Genomic DNA, 14,650 nt, shown 5'->3' on the forward strand with positions numbered 1-14,650 from the left:
CTCCCAGTCTCCAGATTAGGTTCACTGGTGAGCCTTCCAATTCTGGATTGTAGTTCATTTCAAATATAGTCAAGTTGACAACCAGGAATAGCCACTACATCTACCACATTATGGTAACATTTTAGAAGTCAACCAGGCAGATGATGGCTTACACTTACAATCAGCACTCAAGAGGCTGAGGCAGAAGGATTACCACTAAAGATTAACCTGTGTTATACAGTGCATTCAAGGCCAGCCTGAGCTACCAAGTAAGACTGTCCCCAAAGGAAAAAAAAAAACTCAAAGGTCTTCAGGGGATGTAAGTAGTCAGGTGCCTGACCCTTATAGTCCAGAGTTGCTGAGGGTGGGACTTAAGCCTCAGCCTCTGGCAGCTCCAGTTAAAGGGTAAGCTGAACACTGCGTGTGTGTGTGTGTGTGTGTGTGTGTGTGTGTGTGTGTGTATCTTCCACAGTTCAGTTGTGCTATATTAGCAGTCATTTTAAATAATCCATTTTACATATTCATTTCTTTTTCTTTTGAAAACAGATAGCCAGCAGGAAAAACAGCCTCACGGCTGTCCAGTCTTCGACATCGACTAAAATAAAAGTACCAACCCCTCAACCCGCCGTCGTCCCTGTGAAGAAAGACAAACGGCAGAGCTCTTCACGGTTTAATGCCAGCAATAGTAGAGAACTACAAAAACTCCCGTCTTTAAAAGGTAATTCTGGCTTGTGGCGGGGAGAAAGGCTGTCTCAAGCCCCGCAGGCTGCTTGCCTTGATGACCAGGTTTGGTTTGGTTTTCTCCTGATTCAGTTTTCCTGTTGGATTGAGGACCGCTTGCTTTACTGCACTAACAGTTTTAATTCCAGAGCTTTGGAGGATGAATGTCTGTAGCTCCATACACCAGGAGTACACTACAGTAAGACAATAAGGAAAATTTAAAAGCTGAAAAGCTGTAAGTAAGCAGCTGTTTCCTTTTCACGTGATTCTCTGGCTTGTCTCACAATGCTGGCCTTTAGAGGGGGTTACTCCAGGTCATCCCTAGAGTCCAGGCAGGGCTTGCTCCTTTAACCATGGCAAGCCAAATCAGTCCCTCACCTGTGACCAGCCGTGGCCTAGGGCTCCTCACTTGGAGCTGCTCCCCTTGGCACAGCTGCCTCTTTTCACCAGAGGATGGCTAAAGTCTTAAGTTTCCTCCAGGAGGCTTCAGGGTTGAGGGATGTAAGACCTCAGGTTGAAGCCCCAGCCCTCACATGGCAGCTCACCCTGGTTGCAGGGGACCGGCCTTAGTCATTGATCTATTGCTATGAAGAGACACCATGCCCAAGGCAACTCTTAGAAAGGAAAACATTTACTTAGGGCTGCCTTATAGTTTCAGAGTCTTAGTGCATTATCACCAGGGCAGGAAGCATGGTTATACATAAGCAGACACGGTGCTGGGGAAGGAGTCAAGGTTCTACATTGAGATCCACAGGCAGGAAGGCAGAAATGAAACTCTGGGCCTGGCTTGGGCTTCTGAAACCCAGGAGCCCACCCACCTAGGGACATACTTCCTCCAACAAGGCCAAACCTGCTAATCCTTTCAATACCACCACTCCCTATGAGCCTACAGGGGTGAGGGGAGGGGAGGGTGGGGTGGGGTGGGGGTGGGGGGCATTTTCATTCAAACCACAACATGATCCAGTCCCCTATTCTGGCTTCTCCAGGCACCAGGCACACATCTGGTGTACAGACATACAAACAGACCAAATACCCATACACATAAAAATAGAAATGACCTTGTTTTAAAGTTAAGGCTATCAGCCGAGCGTGGTGGCACACATCTTAAGATCCAGCATTCAGGGAATCAGAGGCAGGTGGCTCTCTGTGAGTTCAAGACCAGTCTGGTCCACAGAATGAGTTCTATGACGGCCAGGGCTATACAGAGAAACCCTGTCTTGAAAAAAACAAAGTAAACATTAAAGCCCTCTATATGGTAAGGCCATGCTGTCTGCCATAGCTTCAGCTTGGTTGCCCTTGATTTCCTTCTCCTGTTGGATTGGTCTGTCTAGGACTGTAGCATCCCCTTCAGTAAGAGTGTGAAAATGGCATCCTCCTGTTCCTGACCTCAAGGAGTGCTTTCAGCTCTTCCCACTCAGCACACACAGCCTTTGTTGTGAAATGTGTCCCTTTGTGCCTGTCCTTTCTTCCTTCTGTCTCTCTCTGTTTCCTCTCCCTCCCTCCCTCCCTCCCTCCCTCCCTTTTCTTTTTTGTACTGGAACCTATAAGGATCTGTGATTCACTGAAGAATGATACCCTGGACTCAATTAGTATGTAAACACAAAGTGATTTATTCTGCAGAAGTCCAGCGTGCTGGGGTCCCCCCATTACCAGAGTAGAGAGACACCCAGGTGAGCTCACTGGCCTGATTTAAAGCACAGTAGAGGAATTCCAGGGTAGGTGACCTCTGTGTTAATCTGTTGGGTCCATCTCTATGGACATTCCTCTACCAGGGTGTGGGGACTGGGAACCTGCTGGGGAGGTCTGGAAACTGCTGCTGACCCGTTGTCCTTGCCTCAGGCCAGTTGATGGGCGGGGCAGCTTCTGAGGACTTGCCTGGAATTGCCCAGTTCTTGGAAACAGAGATTTAGCCCTAGTCTCCTTAACTCCCAATGTGAAGCCTGTCAGAATCAGCCTAGCCTTCTCAGAACCCACTAAATTACAAATTAAAAGTATGAACCGGCTGGCCTCAAACTCACAAAGACCTACCTGCCTCTGCCTCCTGAGGGCTGCACCATCACAGAGTACCATGTATTCTTCCTATCTGACGTCAAGATGATCATACAGCCTTTCTGCCTATCATTCTGTTAATGTGATAAGTTTATTGGTTGCACATTTCAAATCATTCTTGCCTCTGTTGTTATGACTCATAAATTTTGGCATGCCTTGTTTCCTTCCTTCCTTCCTTCCTTCCTTCCTTCCTTCCTTCCTTCCTTCCTTCCTTCCTTCCTTCCTTGATTCATTTATGTATATGAATGCTCTATCTGCATGTACACCTGAATGCCAGAAGAGGGCATCAGATCCCATTACAGATGGTTGTAAGCCACCATGTGGTTGCTGGGCACTGAACTCAGGACCTTTGGAAGAGCAGTCAGTGATCTTAATGTCTGAGCCAGCTGCGTCTCTCGCTTCCTCTGTTTTCATTTTTTGAGATGTATTTATTTTTATTTTGTGTGTATGTGTAGACCAGGCTGACCTCAAATTTGGAGAGAGCCAGCTGCCTGCCTCTGCCTCCCAAGTGCTGGGATCAAAGGTGTGGGCCACCTTTGCCACCCATGCTCAGCCACGCCCAGCAGCTCTAGATGTCTTTAACTTGACTTTATTATTGAAATGTAGTTTTTTTGTGTGTGTTTGGATATGAGTCCTCTTATTTTATCATAAAATACACTCATCACTATTATAAAAACTAAATACAATGCCCGGCAGTGGTGGCGCATGCCTGTAATCCCAGCACTTGGGAGGTAGAGGCAGGAGGATTTCTGAGTTCAAGGCCAGCCTAGTCTACAGAGTGAGTTCCAGGACAGCCAGGGCCTCACAGAGAAACCCTGTCTCATGTACCCCTAATTCTCACTAGCAGGTACAGAATCATCCTGGGTTTTGCAGTACAGGTTTCTGAATACCTGTTCCCTGTGGTCTCACTGAGACTCTCCTTGTGTGTCTCCTCCGCAGCCCATCTGTTTACCTTTTAATATCACATGGTTGTCTTGTTCATTTCTGGATGTTGTAGTTAACATTTTTTTTTTTTAATTTTTAATTTGCCTTGTGGGCTCGGGAGATAGCTTGGTAGGTTGTAGTGCAGGACACATAAGTTTGGGCACCCAAGTTCAGGCCTCCAACACACATGTAAAATTCTGGGTGTGGCTGTACCTGCCTGTAAGACCAGCCTCTAGGGTCAGAGTTGGGAGTGGCTAGTGATGTGACAGAATCTCTGGGCAGCTGGCTATCTACCTAGATGAAAACTAGCAAGGACTAGGTTCAAAGAGAGACTCCGAGCTGAAGGAATAAAGCAGATAGCAGTGTAGGAGTATACCTGACATCTCAGCTGTCCTTGGTACTAGTACACACAAGCACATGTGTGCACATGCACACACACAAACACACACATACATCACATATGTGTACACATATACACATACGTGTATACACATGCATACATGCACACATGCTTACACCACATATATACATACGTGCTTACAACACACATGTACATATACATGTACACACATCCATATCCTGAGCACAAGTATGTGTGTGCACTTTCATGTATTGCACACATACACGGGTGCTTACTTACACCTCTAATACCCACATCCAAAAGAAATGTCTTACCACTTGAAAATATTCTGCTATCCTATTGCATGTACTGTCAAACTCGTTTCTTTAAATAGAGCAAAGACTGGTGTTTTCCACCCTCTGTCAGAAAGACTAACACCGGTAGTTGTAACATCGAGCTCATAATGTCTTCTTTCTGCGTGCCTCATTATTTTTATGATGTGCTAATCACCATTCTCAAATATTTTTAACAAATTGAGTCTTTAGAATGAAAGTCCTCCAGCAGGCTTGGTTTGTTTTTCTTGGGCCAGAATCCTTTTGCCAAATACTTGCAGTTTGGGAATTCCTTAAACCGTGACACTTGACTAATAAATAGTTGGCTGAGCCAGCTGCTCCTCAATGCCCCACTCCCCCCTGTCGGTGCTCTAAGTGGAGGCTGTCTTGGCTGGAGTACATCAAAGGTGATGCTGTGTAACTCAGGCGATGATATCTTCCTTCATTGTGGAAGCTACATCATCTTTGGTGGCCTAGCAGAAGTGAGGGTGCTGGCAGACTGCTCTCTGTCATGCAGTCACGTCCCCCTATGCAATGCAGAAAGCACAGGAACAGTTTGTGAGGTCCACTCTGTTGTCCTGACCGTGAATCCTGCATAAGCCAGCCATACAGGAATGCTTCATGGCCTCGCTAATCCCTTCAGAGTCAGTAGTGGAGTGAGCTCACAGACATTATTTTCTTTCCAACTAGATATATGAAAACTAGGTTAGGCATTCTTCTGACTTTGGATTACCATTTTCCTCTGACCCTTTTATGCGTGACTATTTTATTATTGTTGATTTCATCTTTCTTTCTAATGTTAAAATGGAGGATTTCAACCCCTCTCATGCCTTTATAAAATTTTTTTAGCTTAGTGTTATTCATTTTATGTACATGGATGATTTGTCTGAATATCATGTGCCATGTCTGTGTCTGATGACTGTGGAGGTCAGAAAAAGGCATCAGATCTCCTAAACCTGGAGTTACAGATGATAGCCTACCTGTGTTGGGCCTCCAGACCACATTGGCCTGCCAGTTTCCATTGTAGCCCGCAGCTGCTCCCTGCCAATGGGAGGGAAGGAAACACCCACAAGGAAGCAGACGCAGGAAGCTGGCAACCAGCATAGCTGTCCCCAAACTACACAGGTCAGCTGATAGGAGCTGTCAGGTAAGGATCCTGGGGTATGACTAGGGAAGCTCAAACCCGGATCCTCTGCAAGAGCAGGGAGTGCTTCCAACCACTGAGCTATCTCTCCAGCCCAGCCTATGTATTTTTGGATGTGTGTGTGTGTTTGCATATGTACATTTATGTGTAGAGCACTGGTGTGACTGACATGGTACGTGTTTGGAGGTCATAGGATAACTTAGGTGTCAGCCTTCAGCTTCCACCTTCCTTGAATGAGGGTCTTTTGTTTGATGACCCACACAGTAAGCTGGCTGGCCCAAGGGCTTCCTGCTTGTCTCCCATCTCTCCAGAGAACCGCTGGAATTACATCTTCACATGGATCCCAGCGATTTGAACTCAGTCTCTCATACTAGCATGGCAAGGACTTTACCCACTGAGCCAGGCCCCTGACTCCTACCTATTTTTGATACCTTGATTTCTGGCATAGTGAGACACCTCCCAGGCTGGTTATATTCTTCCCTCTCTCAGGCCTGCAGTGGAGGGTGCTTGTTCAATGCTGGGTCATACAAAAGCCTCAGTCATATGAGGTGTGAAGGCATGCTTTGTAGTTTAACCTCAGAGGTTGATTACAGTCTCAGGTCTGCTCAGTGAAACATTAGTCAGAGTCAGTCCCTTCACTTGGTGTTTTGGGATCTGGAAGATAAAAGTGCCAAATGTTAAATGAAACACCACTTGGTTTGTTTTTTGTTTGTTTGTTTGTTTTTAAAGAATCTTATGAAAGTAGAAAATTAATTATGATTTATTTCTTGAGTCTGTTTTCTCTGTTGGGTATGGTGGTGCATATGTTTAGTCCCAGAAGTCTGGAGGGAGAGGCAGGCAGATCTCTATGAGTTTGAGGCTAGTCTGAACTGGTGAGACCCTATCTCAAAACAGTAACAACAACAAAAAAAAAACAAAACCTGGTAAACCCAGGAGGAGGCCAGTGTGGGACCCGTCATGAGCTGGAAGCCCTGTAGGCAAGTCGCTGAGTATGGGCTCCCTCTCCTTCCTTGACCTGACTGGTAGGGTCCCTTAGTCTGGCTTTTCAGAAGAGGCAAACCCTGCCCTCCTCTGTGAGAGCGCCGTGGTCCACCTTTCTGCACAGACTTTACATTCGGACATCGTTGAAAGTTTCCATAAAGTGCATGTTCTTACTGCTTAAAAGTGTCTTCTGCTTCTGCTGACAGGAGAGGTCTGGCTTCTCACCTGTAAAATGGGTGTGAACATGTCTCCAGGGTGCCTGCCTGTGGCACAGCAGTAGACAGGTGACCAAGGAGAAGCCTGGAGCTCCCGAGTCCCCTCTGCCGAGGCTTTCATCTCCTCCCTTCTCTTGATTACTTGTGTGCCCTGTGAGCTGGTGCCAGGCCACAGTGTGTTCTTAACTACCGTGGGTGACCACAGGTGACCCCTGGCCAACACCATAAGTAATAGTCAACAGTTTGCAGCCAGGCCTTCCCCGTAAAACCTGACCAGCATCTCACATCTCGTGGTGAGCATGGACTGTGTTCACCACTCACCTGGATCTCTACAAGTCTCTTGCATTCACATCTTTATTACGTGTGTGTGCGTGTGTGTGTGTGTGTGTGTGTGTGTGTGTGTGCGCGCACATTATTCCTTAGACTTTGATCCTCTGTCCTCTCCTTCCAGCTTAAGACCTGGTTCTCAGACAACCTGCTCTCCCCTGAGGTATCCCATGGCCCACTGCTCCTACTGCCCAGTGTCTCCTGAACTTACTTTCCTGGCTCAGATCTTACTTTACTTCATCTTAGAGTTGTGGTAAGATGTACCAGTGAGCTCATCATGTGACCTACACACCCAGGTGTGCCTTCAGCAGCCTGTGAGGTCCCAACCCTCCAGGCCCGTGCTTAACTCCTCAGACTGAATCACCCTTGCAGAAGCTTTGCCCTGCAGCAGTCCCCAGGCCTCCCCTGCTGTCTCTGGGGTTTAATGACGAGGGGTCTCCTAACCGGAGTCCTCCCGCATTGTCCTCCATCTGGTTCCGTTTACTTAGCAAGAGGCCCTCAAGGCTCACCAGACCTTTACTCCTTTCTGAGGCTGAGTGATGTCGAATTGCTTGTACGGACACTTCCTTTACTCACAGCTGCAGTAGAAAGTGTTCAAACCTGCTGCCCCTTACCACCACATGCTGGCCACGGGCCCTGGTGTCTGTGAGGGCGGGCATTTGCTGGAGGGACGAGCACTGCAGCTCTGGCCTGTCATTGCCTGTGCTCTCAGGGACTGCTGCTGTGACTGCTTTGGTGCCACCTCTCAGGACGCCCACGGTGCCCTGGCATGGCTCTTTCATGGCTTCCTTCTCCTTGCTCTGCCTTGGGGTTCTTGAAACGAGATCAGTTGCTCAGCTGACCTGCTGTTGGGATGCTAAGGATGGAAGCAGACCATATGAAACAGCTGGCATGGAAACTCTGAGATGCTTGAATACTTTCTATAGAGTTCATGGGTTTCCTGTCTTCTCAGAGCAAAAAAAGATGTGAGCACCTGCTCTGGTCTGAAAGGCATCCCAGCCCAGCTGCGAGGATTTAAAGTGAGCCCAGGTCTGCATGCAGGAGCTGGAGTAGGCAAGCTTTGTTAGGTAAGCTTTGTGAGCTAAGCTCTTGGCTCTGCTCAGTCACTAGAGACTTGCTCCAATCAACAGGGCCCACCCAAGCCTGTCCCTTTGTCCTTGATGCTGGCAACGGACTTTCCTGGCAGCCTTTGAGCAGCGCTGCGTACTAGGGAGCTTTGATCTGTCTGAGGAAAGTCTATTTTGAACTACAAGTGAAGGCAGAGGTTTTAGGTTAGACTTCTTACCCAACAAGACCCATGACAGCTACACTCCCAGAGGCGCCAGCACTGGCCAGCCTGATGCCACACACTGCCACTGCAGTACCACAGACTTGCCGATAAATGCCAGATTGGGGTGAATGAGAGAGAAAAAGCAAATAAAACCTTTGGCTGAATTTAGAAATCAAGATTTGAAGGTTTTCATAAATACTTCATAAAATTAAAATCAGTGGGATGTATTTACAGGCAAGTGTTTTGTTTGTTTGTTTTTAGTAGAGAACAAAACAGTAACAGAAGAGCAGAGAATGCAGGCTGAGTTCTGGTCTATTCCTCAGTTGGAAGCCGCCAGAGCCTTCATGGAATGCTCCAGCTCCCCTGGCACTTGTTCCTTGACAGTGCAGCCATAGCAACTGAGAATCGGTGTAGACAGTTGTAGCACTGGGCAGGTGATGGCTGAAGGTGCAGACCACGGCATGGCCAGTGGTATGGGGGTCTTCTTCATGACCGTGGGTGGTGCTCTGACTGATGGGATTCAGTAGCATATCCTCCCTCTTAGTTTTGCACTGCCAGAAAGAGACATAAAATATAGTCAAGGCACTGTGACCAGAGGTGGGGCTGCTGAGTGCTCAAACTGTTCTTGCCATACACTGACAGAGTACCCTCCAAGCACTACACACTGTCTGAAGGCTCGCCTTCAGGGGGTGGGGGTGGGAGCCACGCCCCCAGGGTGGTCAAGCCCAATGGTCACTCCAGGGTTAGTCTCCATGTAGATTCTATAAGTGACTCTGCTGTGTCCCCCAGTCATCATGTGGGGTCCTTCCAGTATTCAGTTGGTGGACAGAGGCATGTTCTGAGGAGAGCAATGGCTGCACCTGCCTTCTGCTGACCTTGTTGGGTCTGGGCTTAGTGGCATCCTGCCTGGGTCCTGCACTTTGGGTTTGAACTCAGCAAGGGGATCATTATGGCATATCGGAACTCCTAACAGCATTCTGCTAACTGATGGATCAGTGCCTTGTTCAACCATCATCAGGGACGCTTCCTCCTGCAGCAGACAGGTGTGGCTACAGAGATCCACAGTCATACATGGCACACAGGCATGCTGCTTCATTCCCAGCCGAAGAAGGAAGCTTTGTGGGCCATCGACAGCTCCCTCTTCCCAGTGCCCTTCCTTCAGCTCCTTTGGAGCAAATGACTTTAGCAATGCTGAAAGAAGTGAGATCTCTAAAGAGCAACTAGATCTCTAAAGAGTACCTCGCAGACACTGAGAAGTTATGTCACCTTTTCCACTCATATTTCTAAGTTTTACACATGTATGGCTGTGTAAACTTTCACAACATTTCTCAGTTCTTTTGACATTAAAGTAGTTTACAGTGTCCTAGAATCATAAATAAAATGTCACATTCTCAAAGAATAAATTTCTTTCTTTCTTTCTTTTTTTTTTTTTTTCCGGGACAGGGTTTCTCTGTATAGCCCTGACTGTCCTGGAACTCACTTTGTAGACCAGGCTGACCTCGAACTCAGAGATCCACCTGCCTCTGCCTCCTGAGTGCTGGGATTAAAGATGTGCGCCACCACACCGGGCTAGGAATTTCTTATTAAGGAGTTGAGAAACTCCTCACTAAAAATTCTAAGACACTCAGAACAGAGATAGAAGACAGTCCTGAAGAGAAGGGGGTGTCTCAGTTAGGGGTTTATTTCGGAGACACCTTGACCACATCAACTCTTACAAGGAAAGCATTTAATTGGGTCTGCCTTACAGTTTCAGAGGTTTAGTTCATTATCAGCATGTCAGGAAGCATGGCGGCATGCACGCAGACATGATGCTGCAGGAGCCAAGAGTTCTATGTCCTGGTCCGAAGGCAGCAGAAGGAAACTGGAATTTCACACTGCATGGAGCTTGAACATAGGAAACCTCCAAGCTCACTTGACAGTAATGCACTTCCTCTAGCCAGGCCACACCTCCTAACAGTGCCACTCCCCATGGGACTAGCAATCAAACGCATGAGTCTGTGGGAGCCAAACCTAGTCAAACCACCACAGAGGAGCAGCCAACACTCTTGGATTGGAAGACTAGGGTGGTTAAGGGATCGGCGCCAGCCTAGGGACCTACAGATGCAGGCAGTCCTACCAAGAGATTAATGGTGTTTCATCTAGAAACAGAAAAAGTCACCTTAAAATCCACTGGGAAGACCAAGACATACCAAATCTTGAAAAAGAAAAGGGCTGGAACACTTATGCATCTTGATTTTAAAGCAATGAAGTTACAGTAAACAGGATGACTGTGGGTTTCCATAACAACACCCAAGGCTAAACCAGCATAGAGAGCCAGGAGTAAAGCCAGTTCAAAGCAGGAAAGTACTGGAAACTGGAAGTCCTCAAACAAAATCACCTCACACACGTACAGAAATTAACTCAAAATGCATCAAAATCCTAAGTGCTGTGAACCAAAAGTATAAAAAAATCTTTGAAGGGATTGGCTGTGGGGAGTTCATGGTATTAGATTCAGCAGTGAATTTTTGGACACATTGTTAAATATTTGACAAACTAGGTAAACTGTGGTATATCATACTTAAAACATCAGTGTGTGTAAGGATACACAGTCGACAGAATGGGCAACCGACAGAGGAGAGGGAAATACTTGCAAATGACCAGCCTGATAACAGATTAATATCTCGACCGTATGAACTCCTACACATGCACAACAGCCAAACAACTTCATTTAAATATATAGAAGACTCAAGCAGACATTTCTCAGAATATACACTAATGAGCCATAGGCCCAAGCATACAAGCTCAGCATCACTAATCATTAATGATGCAAATGAAAACTACCCCGAGATTACACCCAAACCAGTGTTTGCGACGGTAGAGGACTGGGCCTTTGTGTGCTGTTGGTAGGAACATCAAATGGTACAAGAACTGTAAAAACCATATGGAGGTACTTTACAGAATTTAAAGTAGAATTACTCCATTCCACGTCAGGGCATGCATCTGAAAGAATCTAGACCACTGAAGTGTATATGTGAACATGGTTAGTTAGGATGGGGCTGGCACAGTGGCTCAGGAGATGACACATGGTAGAAGAAAAGATCTGAGCTGGGTGTGGTGGCGCACGCCTTTAATCCCAGCACTTGGGAGGCAGAGGCAGGCGGATTTCTGAGTTCAAGGCCAGCCTGATCTACAAAATGAGTTCCAGGACAGCCAGGGCTATACAGAGAAACCCTGTCTCGAAAAACCAAAAAAAAAAAAAAAAAAAAAAAAAGAGAGAGAGAGAGAGAGAGAGAGAGAAAAGATCTGGTTCTTGTAGGTGGTCCTCTGATTCGTGGCATGGAGTGGGTGGGTACACACACCCAGGTAAATGTAATAAATAATAGATTTTGTGTTATGTGTCATATTTCAGCCCAGTTGTAAAATATGTTCTTAGTGAACTGTTTCATTCATGGTTATTATATTTCTAGAATGGGTTCTTAAAGTAAAATTACTAAGCAAAGCCTCTTGGTGCCTGTTGCCTGACTGTTTTCTAAGCCAGTGAGCAGTCTATAGCTCTGTTGTCAAAGCTCCGGCACAATGCAGTTACTGTTCTTTATATCATTAGAGTTGGGTGGATAAGATGGCTCAGTGGGTAAAAGTGCTGCTGTCATCCCTGGGTTCTGACCCCTGGGACCAACATAGCAGGAAAGGGGAACTGACTCTTGAGCTGTTCTCTGACCCTCACATTTGTCCCTTGACATGTGTGCACTAAATAAATACAGATATTTGTAAAAAAAAAATTATCATTGACCTAATAGATAAAAGCACTCTGCCATGCAGTTTCTGACTGTTCATAGTTTTGTTTTTTACATGAACTAGATCATTTAAATTCTAAGGGCTTAGTGGTTTTCTAATAAATTTTATTAATCTGTATTTATATTTTCTTTGGTTGAGGGGGGATGTGAAAAAGTTCAGGGTTATTTGAATTGGTCTTAATTCTGTTGAGCAGTTATTGGTAGCCACACGCCTTTAATCCCAGCACTCAGGAGGCAGAAGCAGGCGGATCTCTTGAGACCAGGCAAGCCTGGTCTACAGAGTGAGTTTCAGGACAGCCAGGGCTACACAGAGAAAGCCTACCTGGAAAAACCAAAAGCAACAGACTAGATTATTGTGAAACATACAAAGTAACTGTTTTCAGATTTGCTCAGCATCCCATCAGGTGCTTTTAAGAGTCGTGGCCTGTAGCTGTAGGGTTGATCCCTCTTCTTGTAAAAGCTGTGGGGTTGAAGTAGTCGTGACTTGTCTTGGTTTGCTTGTCTCATTCCCAGCGGATTTCTTTTGGTGCGAGGAAGGGCTTGAGTTGACTGTTTGCAGATCATTTACTTGCTGTCTTCTTATGATTCCCTCCATCCGTCGACTTGGTTTATTCTTCATGGTCTGGGAGCGTTTGTTGGTGTTGGGGTCACTGCTCCTGTCCCCCACTCTCCTGTGATGTATGTCTAGTCACACTCTCATTAGTCTGTTGACTTAGGTTGGTGGCACTAGCCTCTCCAGAATTGTCCTCACTGTTGTCATTTCATTTTCCGGGTGAATTTTAGGGTGATCTTTCCATTTATTTTGAAAAACTGAAGAGGCCCACCTGGAGTTTGAGTGGAAAAGAGCACGAAGCATTTAGTCAGACACTGGCCCGAGCCTCTTTACAGTTCCCCCTGTGTCTAGCTCAGGAGCACACCTCCTGTCTTAGGGCTGTTTGTTTATGGTTTCCTCTTTTTATATAGGCTTACTGTGTAGTCTGTCCCGAGTTCCTCCTGCCTCAGCTGGATGCTGAGAGTATGGTGTGCCCACCTCATATCCAGTGCGGCATGTTTTATAGTCTTAGAATTCTTTAAAAAACTACTTTATATGCCTAAGGTTTCCAAGAGTATGGGAGAAATCACTAATAAGGTTTGAAATCCTTTGATGTAAGATCATTAGGAAAAATACATCAAAAAGTGTCTTTACTCTTTTGCCTTTGAATTGGTCTATGTTATATAAAGCTGTTAGGCATCTCCTCTCCTGCCTGTCAGTATTCCAGTTCATGAGCACAGCCCTAGGGTATGCACGCCCCCATCTCACCTCGGATGACATAGAAAATTATTGGCAGGCAGAAGTGTCTGTTTGTGGACCCTTAGCCCTTTCCCACATTGCTGTATGTGTCTGCCTGAGTCCCTCTGGATCACTCCTCACTCAGGGGGTGACATGAGGGAAGTGACCTTTGCCCTCAGCACCGCCTGCCAGTCTTGAGAGGCAGTGGGGGTGGGGAGGTTGTAGGGATGGAGTTAGTTGAGAAACTCCTGGAGACAAGTGGGCAGGCAGAATCTCATTTATATTACCTTGCTGTCCAAGCACTGGCTGCTCCAGTCGCCCACAGCTGCAGTGCAGAGAACACCATCAGGTGGCATCACTCCCAGGATTGTTAGAGATGGTACACTAGGACTGAGGTGCACCTCCATGCAGGTCACTCGCCTGGCAGGCCTGAGGCCCCATGGCCATCCCAGCCCTGCAAGCTCATCCCTGCCCCCATGTTCTGCTGAGCTGTAGAATCCCGTAGCATCCTTGGCTCTGAAGGAAAGAGTATAGGGATTCAGATAGACATTTTTTTTTCCCTGTTGAATTACCTTAACAGCTACTGAGAAGGTAAAATTCATTCTTGTTGGTGAATGGCTGTAAGGGTTCGTTCATTCACTGCAGTGTATCAGGCTAGACTCACAGAAGTCACGGAGCCGTGTGTCAGGTGTGTTTGGGAGTTAAAAGGTGTTTATTTGTCTTGTTCTTGAATTGAGCATTATAAAGTGGTACAGCATAATTCCAGAGATGTGTCTCCATAGTGAAGACTTTTCAATCCTGATAGCAGTCTCCTCACATCTCACTGCCTCCCTGCAGACCCAGCAGCAGGCATCACCTCGCCAGCATCCTGACAGTGCTCTGACTCGGAAGGACTCTCTTCTCTGAGAATACTTTTTTACGTTCATTCTTTTTTGTTTTTAAGATATAAATAGTAGTATAATAAATGAATAGAAAAAACTCTTAATTTAAAGAAAGCATAACTTAAGGAATCTAACATAATAACATTTTTTTTTGTTTTGTTTTGTTTTTCGAGACAGGGTTTCTCTGTATAGCTCTGGCTGTCCTGGTACTCACTTGGTAGACCAGGCTGGCCTCGAACTCAGAAATCCGCCTGCCTCTGCCTCCCGAGTGCTGGGATTACATAATAACATTTTTAAACTACAAAAATAGAATGGGTCAGACAGACAGCTTAGTGAGTAAAGGCATTTGCCACCAAGTCTGAAGATCCAAGTTTGATTCCTGGGACCACATGGTGGAAGGAAAGAACTGTAGCCTTCTCCCCAACTCCAAGAGCAGAACTAATTC

The 14,650-nt window shown here is 46.3% G+C and overlaps 1 protein-coding gene across 5 annotated transcripts in view; it reads left to right on the plus strand.

Annotated features, from left to right (window-relative positions):
- The window catches only part of Ppp2r5c (protein phosphatase 2 regulatory subunit B'gamma), a 142,891-nt gene that overhangs the window by 17,918 nt on the left and 110,323 nt on the right, over positions 1-14,650 (plus strand). For all 5 annotated transcript variants that reach the window (XM_029541157.1, XM_029541156.1, XM_029541155.1 and 2 more), the window contains exon 3: positions 526-697. In XM_029541157.1, the coding sequence (XP_029397017.1) occupies positions 526-697 (172 nt within the window). The remainder of the gene's footprint in view (positions 1-525; positions 698-14,650) is intronic.

This window comes from Mus pahari, chromosome 7 (genome assembly GCF_900095145.1).
Source record: "Mus pahari chromosome 7, PAHARI_EIJ_v1.1, whole genome shotgun sequence".
Taxonomy (NCBI): Eukaryota; Metazoa; Chordata; class Mammalia; order Rodentia; family Muridae; genus Mus; species Mus pahari.